The sequence below is a fragment of the Haemaphysalis longicornis genome, unplaced genomic scaffold (genome assembly GCF_048455015.1).
Source record: "Haemaphysalis longicornis isolate Haplotype H1 unplaced genomic scaffold, Haemaphysalis longicornis Haplotype H1 scaffold_16, whole genome shotgun sequence".
In the NCBI taxonomy this organism is placed as follows: Eukaryota; Metazoa; Arthropoda; class Arachnida; order Ixodida; family Ixodidae; genus Haemaphysalis; species Haemaphysalis longicornis.
The window spans coordinates 19,196,331-19,220,658 of NW_027526266.1; the positions used below are offsets into that span (position 1 = coordinate 19,196,331).

A 24,328-nucleotide genomic window follows, 5' to 3' on the forward strand; every position below is an offset into this window, starting at 1 on the left:
TTTTTTTTTTCTTTTTTCTACCTGGCGTAAGCAAGCGTGATTACAGCATTATTGGAGAGACGTGAGAAGAACGAAACGTTCGCGCACAGTCGTCTGAGACTGCGTAGCTTTAAGCAAAAAAACAATAGTATGAACGAACGCGAGTATTGAACACGTAATCAAATGCAGTAACTGGATTGTAGCTGCTTGTAAGAGGGTAACTAAACACTCGCAGTGTATGATTGCTTGATATTGAACTCAGTCATTGCAGAAAGCTGGAAGTGTGTGGCCCCGCGGCAGGACTTCACGTGTTTTCGATACATTGCGAAAACTGCTCTTGTGCGCTGCGTTGTATATGGTGTTGGTAGCAAATCAAAGCGGCATGAAAGAAACTGAACGCGTGGACTGAGCTCAAATTGCCTTGTATTGTGTCTGCAGTGTTGGGATTTCTCAGAACTCTAAGCTATTAAACTTGTTTTAATATAGCTCCATGTATTTCGGATTTCAGAGCTCTAAACCAACTATTTATCTTGCCGTCGTCTTTCAGCAGAGTTTGTGTGATGGCCTTCACCAGTAATAAAAATTTAATTGCAGTTTTGTTTCATATTGGTGGCTGTGGTTTAATGCTTACATTCTTGTGCTCCTGCACTGAATATTTTATGGAGTTTTACAACAGAGTTTACATTCAAGTTAAAAGGATTCACATTGTTTAGTGGCAGATAAACCATTGTTATTCTACAGGGTGGGGCAAATGTTTGAGAGACTTCCCATAGCGCTTTAGCTCATTTTGATTCAACACCTCTTCCCCACGTTTACATATTTCTATATGCATGCATGATATCGGCTATCATGTTTCCACAACTGTCCTTTATGTCGTTCGACAAGGCTGTCTTGAACTCGAATGGTCGATTGATAAATCGCAACTGCAAAAAAAGAGAGAGAAAAGAAAAGCACAGGGGATGTTTTTATTGCTGCAGAAATGGTGGCAAGAGTGAGATAGGTTTCATAAAGTGGCTGAAGGTTATTTAGGTTGAAGAGCTGTAGTGATAATTGCCAACACTTCTGTAGCAGATAGAAATGGTTTACATCAACCCTTAAGAATACCATGTCACTGATTTCCAAACACACACTGTTGCTTCTGGTTATAACGCTGTGGTAAGAATAGAAAACAACAATGCAGCTTATCAAGATGGTTTAACTTCAAGCCTTCGCAGTGTCATGGTGCTGCTTTTCAAACACGCTCTTTTGTTCCTGGATGTAAAAATTGGGAAAGTTTGCTTGCAGGTTGCAACGCTTAGATGTTACGACTTTAAGGTGCTTGCTGTGTCACTCCTTCGCAAGGGTGGATTGTTGCTTCTGGCTAGGAAGGTACGCAAGAATGAAAGGCTCTTATACGTCAAAATGAATTCAGGCCTTCATGCTCTGAAGTCGCTGCTTCTCATGCATACACCGTTGCTTCTGGCCGTGAAGCTGCGGTGAGAGTTGAAGACACTCGTGTAATACATTAAAATGAATTCAGGCCTTCATGCTGTTAAGTTGCTTCTTCTCATGCACACACTTTTGCTTCTGGCCAAGAAACAGTGGTAAGAGTTGAAGAAAGAGTAGCTGCATACTTTATTTCTGCTTATGGAATGCCTACTGCGAGATCAGCCCTCAGGCCTGGCATGCCCGCTAACTGCTCATAACTATTTTGGACTGCCAAATGAGAGAGCGACTACTTTATTACACAATAATGTGAGAGTGGACCACTTGTTTCCTTGCAACTGCAGGCGATTTTGCTAACTCGAAGATGCATAGCCCACTGATACTGCAATTGATTGTCTTTCAAGGAGCACTACAGGCAAAATAAATTTGTTTTAAGCGAAATATCATACGTTTCATAGCTCTCTCAGATTTTCTTTGATGACTAACAATGACTTGTTTGCTGAGAATTGAACCTGGTGTTTCCGTCTACTATATCCCGTCCATTTTTTCAATGTGATTGCACTCAGTTTTAATTTGCCCGTATCTGTTGCATGTATGCACCAGTGGTAAGCAGGTACAGTAGGCTCTGATGTTGACCCGCATGCAGGCATCTTTTGGCTGTGCTTGTATGCAAGGCGAAATGTTTCAACAAAAAATTGAAACAGCACTAGCCGCTTGGACTGAGGCATCCTGCTTTATGTTTGGTAGCTGAGCTTTCCACCCTTAAAAGAAAGCGCACGAGTAAGTTCCCACGTCCATTAATTTACGTTTTAATGTGCCTGACCCAGTGTTAGCTTCAGAAAAATGTTTCGGCAAGCTCCACCAATTTTGTGATTCACCATTCAAGACTTCTGATGTCACACAGTGTAGTGTGGGAAAGTGTATGGGGCAGTGATACCTGGTTTCATGCTTATTGCTTTTTATGTAATGAAAAGACTCCGCTGCTGCTGTGAGTGGTATGTTTGTATTCACGACACTCTGCTACTACTTATACAGGCCAACTTGCTTTTAGACTTCAGTACACCTTTACGGCATTGTGCTTACCACCATCAGTCAAAACCACTGGCGTCGCTGCTACTGGTGCAATGGTTAGATGTGCAGATAGTACAATCTTTTCTTCAGCTAGTGGTATAGTTATCTTTCTGTGTTGTTGAAACGTATCAAAGTACTCTGTTGCTATTTCATAAGACACTGCTTTTCCTGCCATTGTTTTAAGTCCTAGATCATAAAGTTTTGAGAGCAGACAGGGATGGGTGTCACCAAGGCCCAATTCCGCCAAACAACATTTTGGTAGCCTTTAAAAAGGCTGTTTCATCATGTTGATGGTGGAGACGGTCGAGTGCTGATGGTGGCAAACACCAGAGACGTTGTTGACCCGCTGCAGTCCAAGGATGCGGGGTCAATCCCAGCCACGGTGGCTGCTTTTCTGATGGAGGCGAAAAGCGAAAACGTCCGTGTGTCAAGATTTCGGCGCACGTTAAAAATCCCCAGTCGGTCGAAATTAATCCAGAGCTCTCCACTACAGCGGGCCTCATAGCCCAGGTGTAGCTTCGGCGTGTTTAACGCCTCCAACCAAAGCGGTTGGTGCTGTAGGAATCAGCTGTGCCATTGGAAGTGCTGTCGTCGTCGTTTTCAAAGCTCATCAACAGGCCAAACACCTGAGATGTCGCTGTCAGAAGCAGTGGCATCATCAGAAGTGCTTTCGTCGTCTTCCTCAAGCGTGATGACGATTGGGTCAATGTGGTCACTACTGCACGTCACTTGCTGAAACTTTTCCTCGAGCGTTTGCACATGCCTCATAGCCTCCCGCCAATGTTCGGCTGTGACTTCTGCGACCTTATCCTTGAGCAGCTGTTCAACATGTGTAATGTTGAATGTCGTGTTGGCTGCTGCCACAGCGTTCTTCACTTGCGCCCAGATCAGTTCAATAGGATTGAACTCGCAGTGGTAAGGTGGCAGCCTTACCACGATAAAGCCTGCCTTCTGTGCAGCCGTGTCCACTCGGTAGCTGATGAAGCGTGGCTTCACACGAGCAACTATTTCCAGCAGCTGCTTCTTGGTAAGCCCAGCGCCGTACTGGACTCCTTTGCTGTCCAACCACTCTGTGATAGTTCCCTTGAGGGAATTCGTCGTTGGCACTGCCTCGTTCCGCCGTGAGTGGTAGGAGGCATTGTCCATCACTATGACGCTACCACTCTGGAGCCTCTGCAGCACACCGTCAAACCAGCCTTCGAAGCGGGGGCCGTCCATTTCTTCGTGGTAGTCCCCTGTCTTTTTGCCACGGAACACGTCGAGACATCCATCAACGAAGCCATCTTTGCTGCCTATGTGGGTTACAATGACCCGCTGACCTTTACCTGACGGCTGCTTCAGTCCCGTCGTCAGGCCGCGCCTGAAGGCGTCTGCACTGGACTTCACAGTGGTGTCAGTCCACACAGTCGAGGTCGTGTGTCCTGCCGTCACCCAGGTCTCATCCAAGTAGAAAATCTGCCGATTTTCCGCTCGGTACCGCCGAATGTCACGCAGGTACTCGTGCCGCCATGCGAGGATGTCTTCCCGATCAAGCAGCAAAGAGTTCCGGCTTCTCTTCTCCCGCTTGAACCCGATCTCTCGAAGTAGACGACGAACAGTCCATGGCTTCAGCGACGGGTCACCTGTACGCTCCGAGAACTCCTTTGTTATCTTTGCCACCGTCGGTATTTCGTTGCGGCGAAAGAAGTCGTGCACGCAGGACCTCAGCGCGTTCAACGTGAAGCTGTCGTACAAGGCACTACGTCGCTTCTTCTCGGAATTCCGCGGGCGTTTGCGAGACGGCGTTGACAACACTCCACCAGTGGCTTGTGCCTCCTTCTTGACCGCGAACACGGTCCGCGCGCCAATTCCGAGCATATCGGCGACAAATGCGGCAGTATGTTCCACAGTGCATTCCGGCTCCCTGGCCCGCCAGAAGTTGTAGCAGTGAAAGATGATTTTCCGCGCAGTGCTGTTGAGCACATTGCCGCTCTTGTTCTTGCTTAGGGTCCTCGGTGTAGCGGTTGAAGCTCCACCAGACTCGCCAGGCAAGGAAATATCGCACGCCGATGTTACCACGTGGGGATCCATCACGGAAGAAAAGCCAGACAACGCAGAACGCACTCACAGAAACGCACTCGGAGAGCCGAAGAGGGGACGAGCGGTGCAAGTGGTGTTGGTGCCGCACTATCCAGACAACGCAGAACGCACTCACAGAAACGCACTCGGAGAGCCGAAGAGGAGACGAGCGGTGCAAGTGGCGTTGGTGCAAGTGGTGTTGGTGCCGCACTATGCATGCGCGAATGCGTCAAAACCTGACGTAGGAACTAATACGCGCGTAACTTACCTGGGACATTTTAAAAAGAAAACGGCTAAAAACATTCCGTTATGCAGAAATGTCTACTACAAAATGAAAACAATTACATACATTCTTTCTAACGCTAATTTCTTTTTTTGGCAGGTTCGCATTTCTTTTTTTTTCTGCCGCACCACGTTTTCTATAATGTTTTTTTTTTTAAGTTGTTAGTGCGTGCCTTCTAACTAAATTGTTCTTCGTGCCGTAAAAATAATTCGATATTGATGTAATTCCGTTCTTCGTAGTGATAATTTACATGCAAAATAATATTATCATCACGGAACTACATTCTGAATCGCGGAAGTCCCCCCAAGGCGACCGCCTCACGCCCGCGGGCGGAGCTTCTCCTGCAGAGTTACCCTGTCAACAACTATAGGACGATTACTCCCGCCGCACGGACATCATAAACGAACAACTGAGAACAAACTCTGTGAAAACAACGCACACAGAAGAAAAATTACTGAAGAACACCAGTACTGTCAGAACGAAGTTAGCGCGCCACAGCTGACAGCCCGGCGAAAACCCCTCACGGGGACGGCGAAAAATATAAAGTTCCCCGAAGTGAAGGTTATATTGGCGATACAGTGTATCAAGAGGAGAACATCTGCTAAGTTGTACAGCTATGCGGAAAGGGTCGTTAAGCCTTGTTGCTTTTTTCGGAACACCAAAAAGAATTGCTGCAAGCAGTTCCGCACATGAAATTGAACTATGAACAGTTTGTTCAAGAAAAGAAGGTCTGAGAAGGTTCACCGGTAACTCAAGGAGACAGTTATCAGGAGAGGCTCAGCGGGAAAATGATACATAAATAGTGATAAAAACTTAATCTCTACACACTCTACACGTTGGCAATTAGATATGCAGGTTCCATTCTACATGACAGAGGCTTATTCAAGTTGGGGAATACAAAGTGCCATAAAATTTTTAGGAACGAATAAGGAGACTGGAAGTCTCAATAAAACCTGCATACAGCACCAAGCAAGCAGAGCGCCCGCCGAGTCAGTTGAGAAACATGAAACGAGAAAGTGAGGGTACTGTCGAAGAGCAGTCCGAGGTCTTTGATCTCATCGAATCTAGCCAGAAAAACGTCATGAATACTGTAGCGAAAGAAATTGGGGTTCATTTTCTGGGTGTAAGACATGACCTTTGTTTTCGCCGGATTAAGATTTGGTCTGTTATCTGAGCACTAGTTAGCACAGGAGAATATATCTGGCTGCAGGGCACCACAGTCATCGATGAACCTAATACGTCTGAATATTTTGATGTCAGCATAGAGAAGACACGGAGACTTTTTAATTGGGACTGACCCGTCATTCACAAAAATGGAGAACAAGAGATGGCCCAACACGGAGCCCTGGGGCACACCGCTTGTTGATCTATTCCCAGGGTAATATATTAGTAATGATCAATCAATCAATCAACCTTTATTTTTAATGCCCAGGCACAACCCTAGGGTCTTGGTACTGGTACACCATATACAAGCATTCATAAAAACAAACTAAAATCAAGACAACACAACACAGAAAACCATATATATGAAAGAAACAATAAGGTAAAAATAGTTACAGAGATCCCAGAAAGCAAAACAGCAAAACAGCAAAAAAAAAGGAAGCCTAGTGTTAGAAGCCATGACACCCGGCCAGCAAAACGTTGAAGGCACGTAAAAAATTGAAAATACACAAGCAAATACTCAATGCACATGACGGAGATAGATTATACACATAAAACAAAGGTTTTGTAACAAAATGTTAGGAAGTTTCAAAATGGAAAAACGAAGTTCAGCGTTACAAGCACTGACACTTAAACCGACAGAAATTCAAGCAACACAAAATCAGGAAAAGTGAAAAACAAACAAGCAAAATGATGATATGCATAAAATAATTGCGGTACAGAAATACGGCACATAAATGAGATAAAGGCACTTAAGCTACAACAGTTTTCAATTCATTAGAGAACAAAGACAAAGAGCTCTGGAATATATCAAGACGGTCGGAATATTCATTATATGCACATTGTATTCTGCAGATGGACGAGCATCGTTTACTTAAAGCATCTGTTCTGAAAGTTCGAAATCTTCGGAAAAGTTTGTTCGGCAAGTTGACATTGATAAGTGCAACCAAGTCACCACACAAAATATCACCATGAAGATGTTTATAAAGAAACATAATGTCAGCTCTCATTCGTCGACACCAAAGGGAAGGAATACTTTTGAGAGAAGACATGCTGCCGTTTGCGTCTTCTTGTACATGACGGAAACGGTGCCTAAAGATAGAAAGGAACTTATTTTGAACCCTTTCGATGCGGTCACTATTGGACTTGCAAGTTCCATTCCAAACAACAGAACCGTATTCGAGAAGAGCTAAGCACAGAGCCGAATACAACTTTAAGAAAGGAAGATGACTTTTAAACTCTCTAGAATACCTGCAGACAGCACCCAGACATCGAAGAGAGCGTCCGGTAATTTTTGTAACGTGGGAAGAGAAAGTCAGAGAAGAATCAAATAGTACTCCCAAGTCCCGAATTTTGGTCACCCTCGGCAGTGCAGTGCTTGCTATTTTATAGGAGTATTGCAGCTGTTGAGTTTTCCTACTATAGGGAACAACTTTCGTTTTTGAGGGGTTCAAAATTAAGTCGTTTTTGGTGCACCAACGATGGAATGACACGATATCAGCCTGAAGAGAATTACAGTCCTGAACATTACGCACTTCTCTGAAGATTTTCATATCATCAGCATACAACAAAAAAGAAGAATTTTTAATGGCAGAAGCAACATCGTTAATGAAAATGGAAAAACAAAGGGGGCCCAGAACGGAGCCCTGGGGTACACCACTGGTTGCTTTGTACCTAAATGATGTTTGACCATTAACACTTACATAGCAATATCGCTCCTGGAGATAGCAACGTATAAGACCCACTAAGGAAGCGTGAACATCTAATAGAATGAGCTTGGCAAGCAATAACGAGTGGTTGACTACATCAAAGGCCTTGCGCATGTCACAGTAGACCGCATCAAGCTGGCTTCTACCAATGACTGCTGGGACAGCCTGCTCCATGAAGCATGCGAGGTTTGTGGAAGTTGAGCGACCACGCATGAAGCCATGTTGATTAGGAATGAGGACGTGTTTAAGTGAGAAAGACAAGACCGTATGAAAAGATAAGTGGAATATTTTAGAGGCAGAACAAAGAAGCGACACTGGCCTATAGTTCATGGGGTCGGTTTTTGGGCCTGACTTGAAAACAGGAAATACACGACAGATTTTCTATGATCGCGGGTACGTGCCAGACCGGAGACAGTTATTAAATATTGAAGTGAACACATGAACAAATATATTTGCATACGTTTTTACAATTGCAGCAGGAATACCATCTGGCCCAGAAGAAAACGAGGGCTTTAGCCGCTTGATGCTGGCCCGCACGATGTTCTCATCCAATTGGAAACAAGCGGAGTAACCGTCCTGGTGACAAGAGACGCTGCCGTCATCACTACCACCGCTAAGCCCAAACAAAGAAGAAAACTGACGAGCAAAGCAGTCGGCCGCATCTGCAACCTCATCGCCGTTGGAATCCAGTAGACGAATAGATTCTTTCGTTGTACTAGATCTAGAATGAATGTACTTCCAGAAGGTTCCCGGCTGATGAGTTGCTTTAGCTTCAACTGACGCCAGGTACAAAGCATGATCACGCTTGTGCAATATTTTGCACAGGGCACGTAGGCGCCGGAACTCCTGAGCGAACTGATTCGCACCCGAGCGCTTCATCTTTCTGTGCGCGCGTTCTTTGAGTTTCAGGGCATCCCGCAATTCAGAAGAAAACCAGTGTGGGAACTTGAACTTCTTTGGTAAATATTGCGGGGTGTATTTCTTCATACCCAAAAGCACAATCTCAGTATAACGGTCAACTCTTTCATTGACATCAGAGTGGTCAATGACTGTTGACCAAGGGGCAGCAGAAAAGTAGCCATACAGCCCAACGTAATCTCCCCGGGCGAAAGCGTAGCGAGTTGCGCATTGCTTGAAATTACAGAACGGTGGAGCATTGTAGGAAGGCAACAGGAAATAGAAAGAGGAGGATGATATTTGTCGGGTATTACTAAAGCACAATCAGAGCGCGACACATTAACGCCATCGAAGTTTGAAAAGCACAGGTCCAGAATGTTTCCACTGCAGTTTTTTATGTGATTACGCTGTGCCATGGAAGTGAAAGACGAAAAATCTAGTAACCTATTACCCTTAATATTAATAAAAATACTAATAATCAATCAATCAATCAATCAATCAATCAACCTTTATTTTTGGTGCCCAGGAACAACCCTAGGGTCTTGGTACTGGTACACCATATACAAGCATTCATAAAAACAAACTAAAATCAAGACAACACAACACAGAAAACCGTATATATGAAAGAAACAATAAGATAAAAATAGTTACAGAGATCCCAGAAAACAAAACAGCAAAACAGCAAAAAAAAAAAGGAAGCCTAGTGTTAGAAGCCATGACACCCGGCCAGCAAAACGTTGAAGGCACGTGAAAAATTGAAAATACACAAGCAAATACTCAATGCACATGACGGAGATAGATTATACACATAAAACAAAGGTTTTGTAACAAAATGTCAGGAAGTTTCAAAATGGAAAAACGAAGTTCAGCGTTACAAGCACTGACACTTAAACCGACAGAAATTCAAGCAATACAAAATCAGGAAAAGTGAAAAACAAACAAGCAAGATGATGATTTGCATAAAATAAATACGGAACAGAAATACGGCACATAAATGACATAAAGGCACTTAAGTTACAACAGTTTTCAATTCATTAGAGAACAAAGACAATGAGCTCTGGAATATATCAAGACGATCAGAATATTCATTATATGCACATTGTATTCTGCAGATGAACGAGCATCGTTTACTTAAAGCATCTGTTCTGAAAGTTCGAAATCTTCGGAAAAGTTTGTTCGGCAAGTTGACATTGATAAGTGCAACCAAGTCATCACACAAAATATCACCATGAAGAAGTTTATAAAGAAAGATAATGTCAGCTCTCATTCGTCGACACCAAAGGGAAGGAATACTTTTGAGACAAGACGTGCTGCCGTTTGCGTCTTCTTGTACATGACGGAAACGGTGCCTAAAGATAGAAAGGAACTTATTTTGAACCCTTTCGATGCGGTCACTATTGGACTTGCAAGTTCCATTCCAAACAACAGAACCGTATTCGAGAAGAGGTAAGCACAGAGCCGAATACAACTTTAAGAAAGGAAGAGGACTTTTAAACTCTCTAGAATACCTGCAGACAGCACCCAGACATCGAAGAGAGCGTCCGGTAATTTGTGTAACGTGGGAAGAGAAAGTCAGTGAAGAATCAAATAGTACTCCCAAGTCCCGAATTTCGGTCACCCTCGGCAGTGCAGTGCTTGCTATTTTATAGGAGTATTGCAGCTGTTAGTTTTCCTACTATAGGAAACAACTTTCGTTTTTGAGGGGTTCAAAATTAAGTCGTTTTTGGTGCACCAACGATGGAATGACACGATATCAGCCTGAAGAGAATTACACTCCTGAACATTATGCACTTCTCTGAAGATTTTCACATCATCAGCATACAACAAAAAAGAAGAATTTTTAATGGCAGAAGCAACATCGTTAATGAAAATGGAAAAAAGAAGGGGGCCCAGAACAGAGCCCTGGGGTACACCACTGGTTGCTTTGTACCTAAATGATGTTTGATCATTAACACTTACATAGCAATATCGCTCCTGGAGATAGCAACGTATAAGACCCACTAAGGAAGCGTGAACATCTAACAGAATGAGCTTGGCAAGCAATAACGAGTGGTTGACTACATCAAAGGCCTTGCTCATGTCACAGTAGACCGCATCAAGCTGGCTTCTACCAATGACTGCTGGGACAGCCTGCTCCATGAAGCATGCGAGGTTCGTGGAAGTTGAGCGACCACGCATGAAGCCATGTTGATTAGGAATGAGAACGTGTTTAAGTGAGAAAGACAAGACCTTATGAAGAGATAACTCAAATATTTTAGAAGCAGAACAAAGAAGCGACACTGGCCTATAGTTCATGGGGTCGGTTTTTGGGCCTGACTTGAAAACAGGGAATACACGACAGATTTTCCATGATCGAGGGTACGTGCCAGACCGGAGACAGTTATTAAATATTGAGGTGAACACAGGAACAAATATATTTGCATACGTTTTTAGAATTGCAGCAGGAATACCATCTGGCCCAGAAGAAAACGAGGGCTTTAGCCGCTTGATGCTGGCCCGCACGATGTTCTCATCCAATTGGAAACAAGCGGAGTAACCGTCCTGGTGACAAGAGACGCTGCCGTCATCACTACCACCGCTAAGCCCAAACAAAGAAGAAAACTGACGAGCAAAGCAGTCGGCCGCATCTGCAACCTCATCACCGTTGGAATCCAGTAGACGAATAGATTCTTTCGTTGTACTAGATCTAGAATGAATGTACTTCCAGAAGGCTCCCGGCTGATGAGTTGCTTTAGCTTCAACTGACGCCAGGTACAAAGCATGATCACGTTTGTGCAATATTTTGCATAGGGCACGTAGGCGCCGGAACTCCTGAACGAACTGATTCGCACCAGAGCGCTTCATCTTTCTGTGCGCGCGTTCTTTGAGTTTCAGGGCATCCCACAATTCAGAAGAAAACCAGTGTGGGAACTTGAACTTCTTTGGTAAATATTGCGGGATGTATTTCTTCATACCCAAAAGCACAATCTCAGTAAAACGGTCAACTTGTTCATTGACATCAGAGTGGTCAATGACTGTTGACCAAGGGGCAGCAGAAAAGTAGCCATACAGCCCAACGTAATCTCCCCGGGCGAAAGCGTAGCGAGGTCGCGCATTGCTTGAAATTACAGAACGGTGGAGCATTGTAGGAAGGCAACAGGAAATAGAAAGAGGAGGATGATATTTGTCGGGTATTACTAAAGCACAATCAGAGCGCGACACATTAACGCCATCGAAGTTTGAAAAGCACAGGTCCAGAATGTTTCCACTGCAGTTTTTTATGTGACTGCGCTGTGCCATGGAAGTGAAAGACGAAAAATCTAGTAACCTATTACCCTTCTGTTGAAAGTGGTGGTTGTAGTGGGAACAGGTGAGGTGGCTCCACTGAACGCCAGGAGCGTTAAAATCTCCAAGGAGGAGGACCTTGAGGTCGCAATGAGTAGTGAGCACCTGTTCAATGGAGGAGACTAACTTATTGAACGCGTCAGGAACTACATCAGGAGGAACGTAAAAAACACCAACTAGAAGTTTTTCAGTTTTAGAGATATGAATTTCGACCCATAAAGACTCACCTACGTTTTCAATATCGCTACGTAGCACACACGGGAGAGATTTGTTAACTGCGAGAAGTACACCGCCCCCCTTTTGTTTGCATCCAGTTAAGGCACGATCATTACGATATACATGGTAATTTTGAGGAAAATAGTCATTGGATAGAATATCAGGGCACAACCAAGTTTCAGATATAGCTATTAACGGAAAGCAAGAAGCCAGAACATTACCAAAAAATTCAGTCGCCTTAGTTCGAAGACCTCGCACGTTCTGATAAAAAACATCTAAACTAGTCATTATTCTTTTTCTGATGTGTTGCGCTCAGAGCTGTGAAGCATGCCTTCGCGAAACATGCCTCGAAACTCCTTAAAGAGGCAGTCTTTCGGCCAAACAGCGGGGTCAATCAAGCGCTCGAAAAACTCTTCACTGACGGAAATATAAAAGGATGCGTGCGTTTCAAATTTAGTTTTCAGTCGTCGGCAGTTCAAGGGCGAGACACCTAAGGTTAACAGATGGGTTTTAAGGCTAGCAGAGGTGGTGGATGGGGAAAGCTTTGAAACGAACAGTGCTTTGGGGCGCTTCGGCTGCGGAACGACTACCAGTCCACATGTGTCCGATGCACCTACACATGCCCGGCTTCGACGCTTCTTCTCAACAGTAGGAGGGAGACAGTCAAGCACAGGCGCAGAATGCACCGGGGAAAGTTGGGACGGAGTAGGAGGCAGTGCAGGAGAAGCCGAAGACATCGACTGCAGCGGAGCAGACGTAGCCGAAGGCAACACTTCCTTGTTTACAGCTTGGGCAAAAGAAGGCTGCCCTGATCTGTGACGCACTCCTTCCGGCAACACGGCGGGGTGGTGAAGTAGTTGGGCACGCAAGGAGGACACCTCCGCTCGCAAGGAGGCAACCACCTGCGCATAATAATAATAATAATAATAATAATAATAATAATAATATTATAATCAATCAATCAATTTTTATTACAGTGCCCAGGAACAGCGTAAGCCTTCGTGCTGTAGCACTCAGAGGAAAAAATGCAGCACTGTAGTACATCACCAATTTGCTAATACACATTCAGTGAGCAAAAAAAACTACAAAAACAACAAAGAAGATTAAAAATAAAATAGTGCGATCCAGCCAACTTTACGCAATCAAGTTGTGCTGACGCACAGAAAAGGTATAAGACAGCAATGAAATACATCAACATCTGGAAAATGAACAGTGAGTGAGCACAAAAATAAGAAACTACAACAACTTCAAAGAAGGATAAAAATACCGTAGTGTAATTTAGCCAACATTACACAATCAATAGAAACTGTAGTGTCTGGTGAATTGAATGAGACGTCTTACAATAAGCGTAACTATACGGAAAGGTGAGTGAAAAAAAGAAAGTCTTTACAAGAAACGGTAAGCGTATATTTTCAGTTTCAAATGGACGCCATGAAGTGAATATGGCAACTTGATTGATATAAACGGCAGAAAATAAACTTTCGACGATAATTACAGTCGCACTATCAGCACAATATGCCAATAACCAGGAACAAGAACAAGCTCGGTGAAGTCAATGCACACGTCAGGATGATAAGTGAAGAAAAAGAGCACTGCCAATATGAAACTCGTGTGACAGAGCTAACAACGCAGCCAAAAACTCCCGAAGGAGACGCTGAAAGATATCGAGCTTCTCGGAGTGAAGAATAAGCAGATGCTGCATCGTTTGAAGAGGAGGACGGGTGCTGAGAGCTCCAGCTGCCTTAAAATGGTTGGCGAGCGTTGTAGCTTTTTGTGGAACACGAAAACTGATTGATTCAAGTAGTTCCGGGCATAAAATATTATCATGAAGCAATTTGTACATAAAAAGAAGGTCTGAGTTGGTCCGCCGGGAACTTAGAGAAACAGTTATAGCGATAGGCTCCGAAGGATTGATGAAAATTCGGTCTGTACACGCTCTATGCGTTGACAGTTGGAACTACAGGTTCCTTTCCAAACGACAGAAGCACATTTTAGTAGCGGAATACAAAGCGTTCTGAGTAGTTTTCGCAATGAATAAGGAAACCGGAATTCCCGTGAAAAACTGAATACAGCCCCAAGAGAGCGGAGCGCCCGCCTATTAAGTTTAGTGACATGGGGTGAGAAAGTTAAGGCACTGTCGAAAAGCACGCCGAGGTCTCTCATCTCTTGAACTCTAGACAGGTAACCGCCATTTTTACTGTAGCAAAATAAAGTGTGGTTCGTTTTTCTGCTGTAAGACATGACCTTTGTTTTGGTAGAGTTAAGATTTTATCTATTGTCTGAGCACCATTTAAAAATGAGGATATATCTTGCTCCAGGCCGTTGCAGTTCTTAATGGACTGAATGCGTCTGAATATTTTATTGTCGTCAGCGCAAATAAGGAAAGAAGACATCTTAATTGCGGCTGACACATCATTCACAAAAATGGAGAACAAGAGAGGCCCCAACACGGAACCTTGAGGCACACCGTTTGTTGATCTGTACATAGCAGAGTTCTTGCCCGTTAACGCTAACAAAACTTAACCGATTATCTAGATAACTACCCAACAATGCCACGAGTGGTGTATCAATTCCCACCTGTAAAAGCTTTTTAGGTAACAACGTGTGGCAGACAACGTCAAATGCTTTGCTCAGATCACAGTAGACAACTTCGAGCTGGCCCCTCTCATAAACGGCTACCGATGCCTGCTCCATGAAGAAGGAAAGGTTAGGGGTTGTCGACCTTCCTGATATAAATCCGTGCTGATTACTTACAAAGACATTCTGTACAGAACTTCACAGTAATTTGTACAGCGCTGTCTCAAACAGTTTAGAACAAGCACAAAGGATAGAAACTGCTCTGCAGTTTGTTGCATCCGATTTGGAGCCTGACGTGAAAATAAGACGCACTCCACAAATTTTCCACAGGAGAGGGAACACGTTTGCTTTTAGACACTGGTTAAATATAACAGTCGAAACAAGTACCAAAATGCTGCCGTATGTTTTGGGAATAGCTGGAGGTATTCCCCCAGCTCCACACGCCAATGACAGTTTCATGCGCTCTAGACTCTCCAAAACTAACTGCTCATCCAAAAGCACTCAGCTAGAGCCTTGTACTCGATTTAACAATATGTTCATTTCAGAGACGTCAAGCTGTCCGCATGTGGCACTGAAATGGTTAGCAAAGTGGTTGGCGACATTATGAACTTCTTCCCCAGAGGAACCTACAAGATTGATAAGATCATATGATTTGTTCTTTCAGGAGCGGATGTATTTCCAAAATGTTCCAGTCTGGGAATTCGCCCTACTTTCTACAGAATCGAGATAGGAGTGCTGGTACCGCTTATAAAGGTTTTTACATAATTTACGGTAACAGCGGAAGTTTTGTTTCCATTCGTCAATCCCGGTATTGTTTTACTTTCTGTGGCACCGGTATTTTATTTAAGGGTCGTACGAAGTTCTTTCGAAAACCAATGGGGTCGCTTAGAGTGGTTTGGTTTACACTTGGGAATAACTTGGTCCATACCGCTTTTGACAATCTCGGTCAACCGTTTGACCTGTGCATTGCAATCAGGCAGTTCTTGAATTTCTGACAAATGAAACGAAGAAAAAAAGCTATACAAGCCAATGTGATCCCCACGTGCATAACAGAAGAGAGGGAGTTCATTATACTTTAGTGAGGCACCACAATGCCGAATCGATACGGGAGCAGAAACTGAAAATAGAGGATGAAGCTTGTCGGGTTTGACAAGACAGATATCCGCCATTGATAGTAACGCGTTCTGAATGCTTGAAAAGCAGATGTCTAAGATATTTTCGGAGCACTTTTTGATGTTTTTCAATTGTGCCATCGATGTGGAATCTAGGAAGTTTAAAATAATGCGAGATTTCTGCTGTACGTAATAATTGCAATGCTGGTTAGTTACCGTCCCATTGTACACCAGGTGCATTGAAATCCCCCAGAAAGATATAATGGTGATGTGGGTGCGAAGCGCAAACTTCTTCTACAAACGTAAGGAGCTCATTGAACGGAGAAACAGGAACATCGGGGGGAATATAAAACGACCCTATTAAGAGCATCTCGTCCCCAGCCAGTTGTCTGTCTAGCCAGACACACTCACTGTCGCCGTCAAGGTCATGACACCTCTTACACTAAAAACCACTATCGACCGCCACTAATATGACGCCCCCTCCCTTTTGTTTAGCCCCAGTAAAATTCCTATCTTTGCGGAAAACTTGGTATTTCGGAGGGAAATATTACTTGAGCTAATATCGCTACAGAGCCAGGATTCAGGAATTACAATAATTGGAAAATTTGAGGGACGTAGATTAGCAAAACATTCAGACGCTTTATTTCGAAGGCCGCGCGCATTCTGATAGTATATGTCCACCCTATTGTTAGTTTTTTTCATTGTGTGGGACATCAGTGGGACATAACATTTTGGCATGCAGCTTTCCGCGGAAAGGTTTGAAAAGGCAGCCCTTCGGCCGGAATTATGGATCGGCGATACGCTTGAAGGAGTCCTCATCGACCATAACACCGAAGGAAGGATATAACCTGTACTTAGTCTTCAGCCACTGACAAAGCAGAGGTACGACATGTACGCCGAAAGACGCTTCATCAGTTGGGCTGAAGTGGTGCACGGTGACAGTTTCGACAGGAAGATGTGTCTCAGACGCTTAGATGGACGAACACGAACGACGGAGATGCTACACGCATCTGACGCACCCACACACACTGCACTCCCTCTGCGTTTCTTTGACTGGACTGAGTCGTTGAATAGTGGCTTGCCGGATGCATCATTTAACAAACGTCAAGCCTCTGAACGGGCTGGGGTCAGCTGCTCGTTCGCTGAAAGCGTAGGCGTTGCGTTTATGTCGGCCACAACAGTAGCAAAAGATTAAAGGTCCCCTCGCTGCGTGGAAGGGGTCGCCATCGTCACGTTGAGCTCCGGTGTCGAAGGGGGGGTGGGGGGGGTTGGGGGGCTGGCAGCTCGGGAGGCAAGGGAGCGGCCCATGGTAACCGCGGGAACTGCTCCCCTCGAAGGCTGCGAACCTCCGCCCGCAGTGAAGCAATTACGCCTGACTGCTGGGCGAAAGCACGCGCGTTCTCCCTAATCAGGCGGTCGTTGGCCTCTCGTAGCTTTGCCACCTCGTCCGCCAGGAATGAAAGGCCATCGAGAGCGTGGAGCAGCATTTCGCGAATGTCGGCCGCGTCTCCTCAAAGGTCGCCTGGTCGAGGAGCGCTGTTCTGGGGATCAGGTGGTTGCGTGGCCGGCAGGCTCTCTTGTACGGAATTGTCACTAGGCCTACTCGCCGCCTCAGAAATGTCTCGGAAATTGAGAGCATGCATACAGTCGGGCCACGCCAACAAACCAAAAAAAGTAATAAAAAATAAATAAAAAATAAAAGGGGCGGGAGCGAGAGAGAGAAAGGGGGGGTCGCGTTAACAAAGCAGCGTTCAAGGTTGCTCCATGACGGGTCAACGTATGCCGCGTGGGCTGCAAGTTCAGACAAGTTCAGAAACCGCGGTTTTCCAGTTTCCCGCATTGTCTGAACTTGGAGCCCACGCGGCATACGTTGACCCGTCGTGGTGCAAATTTGAACGCTGCTTTGTTGACGTGACCCCCCCCCCTTTCTCTCTCTCGCTCCCACCCTTTTTATTTATTTTTTTTTGTTTGCTGTTGTTGTAACATAGGCGTGGCCCGACTGTATGTATGCGCTCCATTTCCGAGACATTTTCCGCTCCTTCTCACAGTTTTCTGCAAAGCTATACAAGAAATGTGTTCCAGGTGTTTGCGACAGCGGAATCATGTGGCTGTGCTCTGATGAGGACAAGTCCAGTTGCCGCTGCGTAGGTGGACCTTGTTTGTTATTGTTCTTGCTGTGTATCCGACTCTTCGCTTATACTATTTCTGCGCGCTTTGTGAGTTTTTTGTTTCTCTAGATTTATATATATAAATTTATATATGGAGAGAGAGAGACAGAGAGAGCGAGAAAGATAAAACTCTCAACGCGCAGAGGTGGTGTAGTTGGGGGGTCGGATACGCAGCAGGAACGGTAACAGGGAATGTTAGCTTACGTAGCGGCAGCCGGGGTTGCCTTCATCAGAGTGCAGTTGTGTGATTTTGCTGCCGCAACCTTTTTAAACACAATGTTGCAGTCAATTTGCAGAAAACTGTGAGATGAATCGGAGGATGATGCTAAAACAGAGAGTGTGCGCGCAGTCGGGCTGATCCTGTTACAACAACAATAACAACAACAACAAAAAAGAGAAACGAGAGAGGGAGAGAGAAAGGAAGTGGTCGTGTTTGCAGGGCGGCGGTCGGGGTTGCTCCTCGACGAGGCAATGTACCTGTCATGGGCTGCCAGTGCGGAAGACCAGACAATCGCGATTTCAAAAGGAAGGGAAAATTTTTCTGCAAATCTATATAAGAAATGTGTTCCAAATGTTCGTGACAGTAAAATCATGTAACTGTACTCTGATGAAGGCAAGTCTCCTTGCTGCTACGTAAGTAAGCCTTGTTTGTTATTTGTCTTGCTGTGTATCGACTCTTTACTTATACATATATATATATGTAACGCAGGAGACATGGCGTCCGTCGAACCAACACCTTTATTAACAACTTTTTCTTCCTCGTCCACCACTATTGCACCGAACCTTCTCTTGGTGGCTAATCTCCCATTCCGGCCAACTGCCCTATACCATCCATCTGCGGGACGTCACACGCTTCCTCCTCCCCCCGAGAGTGTTTGGTTTAGGGGCGGATAATATCGTCTTAGCCACCCCACATGAACAATGTCAGTCTGAAGACCGAGTGAAGCCACGCTGCGGTCGATCTCGTAGTTTACCACAGAGATCTTGCGAAGGAAAGTATACGGCCCTTCCAATATCGCACAGAGTTTGCCGCGGTTGGGATGCCAGGGTGTTCCTACAGCACACAGTCTCCCACCTGGAGCTCTGACTGAAGAAACTACTTGTCGTAAATGAGCTTATTCTTCTCGTGATACGCGAGGGAATTGCGGACTGCGTTTGCGCGAGCTTCTTGCAGGGTTTCGGCAGTGTTGGAGAGGAGGCAGGGGTATGACGTTGTGCCATACATGAGAAAACATGGTGGGTAGCGGGTGACTTTATGAGGTGTCTTGTTGTATTCATCGAAAACCTCTGGAAGAAGTCGCGTCCATGGTTTTTGCGATTCGTTGTTGATTTTGCAGCGGAGGCGAGTAACTATGGACTGATTAGTGCGCTCGTTTAGGCCAATACACGGCGGCCATTGAGAACTTGTGAAAAGCTGATGAATGTTGTTGTGTTTGAGCAACTGCTTGAATTTTCCTGCGATGAATCCTGTTCCGCGGTCGGAGAGGAACTTCCGAGGCTTTCCAGCAACGAAGATGCCCTTCAGGCAGGAAATGTACGCATCGCCGGTCTCGTTACGGTGTGCAAAAGCCCACACGTAACGAGTGGCATGGTCAACGGCCAAGTGTATGAACCTTTTTGGAGAACTGTAGTTCGCAAAACCTCCGATGGTGTCCATGGCCAGAAGATCAAATGGTTGTTCAGCTGTTGGTAGTGACTCCAAAGATCCGAAACGCTTGGTCTTCGTCTTCTTGCAGTGCTGGCAAGTGTCACAGTGGCGAATATACTTTGAGACATCGGTGATGATGTCAGACCAATAATATTGTGGAGATAGAAGTCGCAATGTCTTTTTGACTCCAACGTGACCAAAAGCGTTAGAAGCTTTCTGAAGAAGAGAATATCGCAGATTGCGTGAATTGCGTGAACATGAGATTGCGTGAATTCTTTTATGGGGGCCCTAACACGGACGATGCCGGCTCTTTAACCAGCTCCAAGCACTGGACGCCACCGCCTCAGCGCGATATATGTCTAGATCGATATATTAAAGCAGTACAACATGACGTGCTTGAAGCCTATATAAAGCAGGCGCCTTTTCGACCCAACCTTTCAATTAAAGATAAAAAATCACTTGAGAAGTTGGCATGTCGCCACGAAATTGTAATCAATCCCGCTGATAAAGGTGGAACAATAGTAATAATGAATCGAGATGATTACATCAAAGAAGCAGACCGACAATTATCCGACACTTCCTATTAAAAAATTCTTCAATCTGATCCAACTTTTGATTATAAAGAAATTGTCAAGGGAAACCTCGAAGCACTACTGGAACGACGGTGCGTTCTCTGATACCATTTATTCCAATAACAGGCAGGTTCTACCTTTTGCCCAAAATTCACAAGGCACATGTTCCTGGTCGCCCAATCATATCTGGCATAGGCACAGTTACCGAAAATATTTCCGACTATGTCGACAGCTTAATCAACAGAATTCTCACTAACTTTACTTCATACATAGGAAATACCAACCACTTCCTCTCTGAAATATTAGACCTTGAGATTCCCAGTGGCTGTCTGCTTCTCACCATAGATGTCACGTCACTGTATAGCAATATTCCCCACTCTGATGGAATACAAGCGGTGATACACGCTTACAGTGAATCGCGGGAGCCTAAGCTACTTGAAAATTTTACATTGGCCTTATTACTGAGAATAATTCTTTTAAAAAATAATTTCGAGTTCAATGGCAAACTTATGTTCAAATCAGTGGTACATCCATTGCAATGCGACTATTGCAACATTGCTACATTGCGACTATTGCGACATTGCAAAATATGCAAATATTTTCATGGCAGTTCTCGAAGAGGCGTTGCTTGCAAACGTGGAATTGAAGTCATTTTTTACAGGCCATTCATCGAAGAGGTCTTTTTGATTTGGCCACACGGAGAATCGAGGTCTCCTAAGATTTATAGCCGAGTTTAATGCGGTCCACCCTAACATTTCTTTCTCACACCAATTTTCCACTACCAGCATCAACTTCCTCGTCGTGACGGTATCTGTCTCGCACAACAAATTAGAGACCACAGTTTACTAAAAACCGATCAATAAACCGATCAATAAAAACCCATCAATATTTGCATTTTCGAAATAGTCAAATTAAAGGAGCCAAGAAGGCAAAATACAAGTTGGGTTTATATAAAAAGACTGCTTAGTTCCGATGACAATGATACCAATATCATCGCAATATCCGAATAAATAACGGAGATATTAAAGAAAACGTGTGAAGCAGTCGCGACCCCCTAGCCAATTTCCCGCAACTTTTCTATGACGTCACAGAACCTTCTTTGTGCAATTGGCGGACGCTTAACAGACCTGTCGCGACGACACATTACTGGACGTCTGTAATGGGGCCTCTAGTTCCATTTGAGGGCATCCCTTGAATGCTAACGTGCAGTTAATGCACTGAAAATTGTTTTATTGTTGGCCCGTATGACGTCATTCTTGCTCATAACACGTCACTGTGGCGCAAAATTTGAAAGTTTTTAATTCTTTTGCTTTTTTTCCTTAAAAACATCTTTGTGGCTGTATTGGAGTTGAGTGAGATACTGAATCCTAGTTCTTTCAAATTAAACGAAGTTGTATTTTCGCTTCATGGCTCCTTTAAGCACTGGAAGACGGGCATACCCTATAGTCAAGCGCATCGCTTCCGCCGCATATGCTCCAAGGAAGCAGATTTTCTTTCCAACTGTGAGGGACTGAAAAATGATCTGCTTATTAAACAAAAGTACCCGCTTCAATTATTTAGCTTTTCCATTCGCCGAGAGGAGAGCTGAGCCGCAATGAACTCCTTAACTCCAGGAAGCCAGCCGACAAACGCCCTTCAAGTAACCTAGTTCTCAGTCACTGCGCATGTGTGCGGAATGTTTCTGGCATACTTCGAAAGCATCACAACATATGAAGTCGAAAGTGCTCGACTAGCATCTATATGTTCCGAACCACCACGTGTTGTCTACAGGCGAAACAAAAACCTGCACGACATTTTGACATCTTCGACGCTCAGGCATTCACCAGTGACCGGTTGTGGGCCTTACAACAAGCCTCGTTGTCAGGTATGCCTCCACATGACGAAAACAAAAACAGCCTCTAGCACCGCCTCGCACTTCTCTGTAAAACTGAAAGGAAATTTTAACTGTGACAGCGCCAACGTAGTTTACCTGCTCGAGTGCAATACCTGCCAGCTGCAATATATTGGCCAGACGGCGAACGCTTTTAAACTAAGGTTCAACAATCATAGGGCACACGCTAAGTCTCTTCCTTCCCTTCCTTTGTCCCGTCACGTAGGAATCTCGGGTCATTCATTTATTAATTTGAAGGTAACAATAATTGAATTCAACTTAAACAGCAACCACGCACGCGAAGTTTGTGATTCATATCTCATATTTAGGTTCACAACCGCATCCTCTGGGTTGAAAGAAGGCGTGGGCGCGCTGACATATTTGCCACAGTAATTACTCGCCTTTCTTCCGTTCGCTTCTTTTGTGACCAATTCTCTTTTTAGGCACACCAGCGCCGGCTTCATCCCTCCGGGTTCATTCACTTAGCCCCTTAGCGCCGGCTAATCCACTTAGAGCCGGCGTCACGTGACACATTCCTAAGACGAAAAGCGAGGGCATGCTGACGCGTGTTCCCCAGTTCCTTATCTCATTCTGCCGCCTTTATTTCTTTCTCTCTCTCGCCCCCCCCGCTTTTTCTGTAATTCATACGAGGGGCGTCAATTTACCTCCTTCCTAGTCGTCCCTTTGCATTTTTCTTTTCTCTTTGTGTTGTACCACCTGCCAATAGTTATTTCTAAGGAGGGCGCATTGTAGCGCGCCTTTCCTCCCAAAAAAGAGGGAGGGCAGTGCATTTTCTCTCATGTGTAGTATGCCTTCCGTTTTTTCTTGTTTTGCTGAATGATGATGTTTGGTTTCTTTTAAAGAGGGCGCACTGTAGCGCAACTTCCTCTCTCTACCCGCACCCATAAAAGCGTGCTGCAGTGTACTGTAAATGTTACTCCGATGAAGACTGGACCTCCAGTCGAAAAGTTAGTAAACATGTTTGTTTTTGTTTTTTTTTAAACATGCGTCGGATTCCACTTTTTGATATTTCTTCTGGGCCATTGGAAACTTCTCTTCTTCGACTATATATGTTGATATATATATAATAAATCCGATGGCGTACCCAGTCGTATACTATTTATCGCATAGATGGAAGACGAAAAAGGGGCGGTGGCGTTCTTTTACGCATAAGGAAATGTTTAGAAACTTTTATCATCGACACTAATGTATCCATCCAAATTGTGTGGATGGCTGTAGTAATTATAACAACCAAACTACAACTAGATGCTTGCTGCTGTCCACCAGACGCCAGTTATTCATTCATCGCCGATCTACGCAATAGTTTAACCACTGCTGTTCATCTCTGTCCAACGCATTCTATTTACTTGTTTGGAGATTAAAAATTTCTGCTCATAAATTGGGATAACTTATCATCAACTTCTCAAACACCAGTTGAATTCATTATTCTCGCTCTCTATTTAAACTCGTTTCTGGCTATTCACGAACCTACCCATTGTAATAACATTCTCGACTTTTTACTCACCTCTCCTCTCGAAACAATCGGATCTTTTACCTGCCTGAACGGCTTTAGTCATTACCATTGACTTCAAATAGCCAGCAATGTTCAATTACTTTTTCCAGGCGTCTAAAAAAACAATACGTGATTATAATAAAGCTAACTTCTCGAAAGTAAATGAAGAACTTGAAACAATTTTTGTTGATACGCTACTCTCTTCTTTTATTAATCGCTCTGTTGAAGATAACTGGATTTGTTTTAAGACTGAAATATGGGACTTAATTAACCCATATATTCCGTTGATATATAATATCTGACGAAAAATACATTCCTTGGTTCTCTAATGCGCTGCGCAATCTTAGGAACAAAAAGAAACGTCTTTAAGGTGCAGCAAAACGTATCAACAGTGCTCTTGCATGGGACAGATATAAGCTGTCTTTAAAAGCCTACTGTTCTGCCCTAACTGAAGCTAAACATATATACCTTTCAAAAGATTTACGTTCTCTTCCACAAACGAATTTGAAAAAAGTTTTGCAAGTAATATCCGCAAACCGAGACTCAAAACAGGTATCGCCATATAGTAACACGAACTTCCCCCTTTCAGATTATTCTACCTCTGAATTTAACGCATTTTTTATCGGTTTTTACTCGAGAGCATCCTACTAATTTACCTAAAGTTGATGATTATGACTGGCATGACATGGAAAGTATTGAATTCACAGAAGAAGGTTTTGCATCCTCATCAATAATATGAAGTTAT

At 44.3% G+C, this 24,328-nt stretch overlaps 1 protein-coding gene across 1 annotated transcript; it reads right to left on the bottom strand.

Moving 5' to 3' along the window:
* Positions 1-876: 876 nt before the first annotated feature.
* On the bottom strand, positions 877-4,545 carry LOC144166053 (uncharacterized). The gene has a single exon (XM_077695715.1). It carries the CDS (start codon positions 4,543-4,545, stop codon positions 3,076-3,078), a length of 1,470 nt encoding a protein of 489 aa, XP_077551841.1. The 3' UTR covers positions 877-3,075.
* Positions 4,546-24,328: the final 19,783 nt, after the last annotated feature.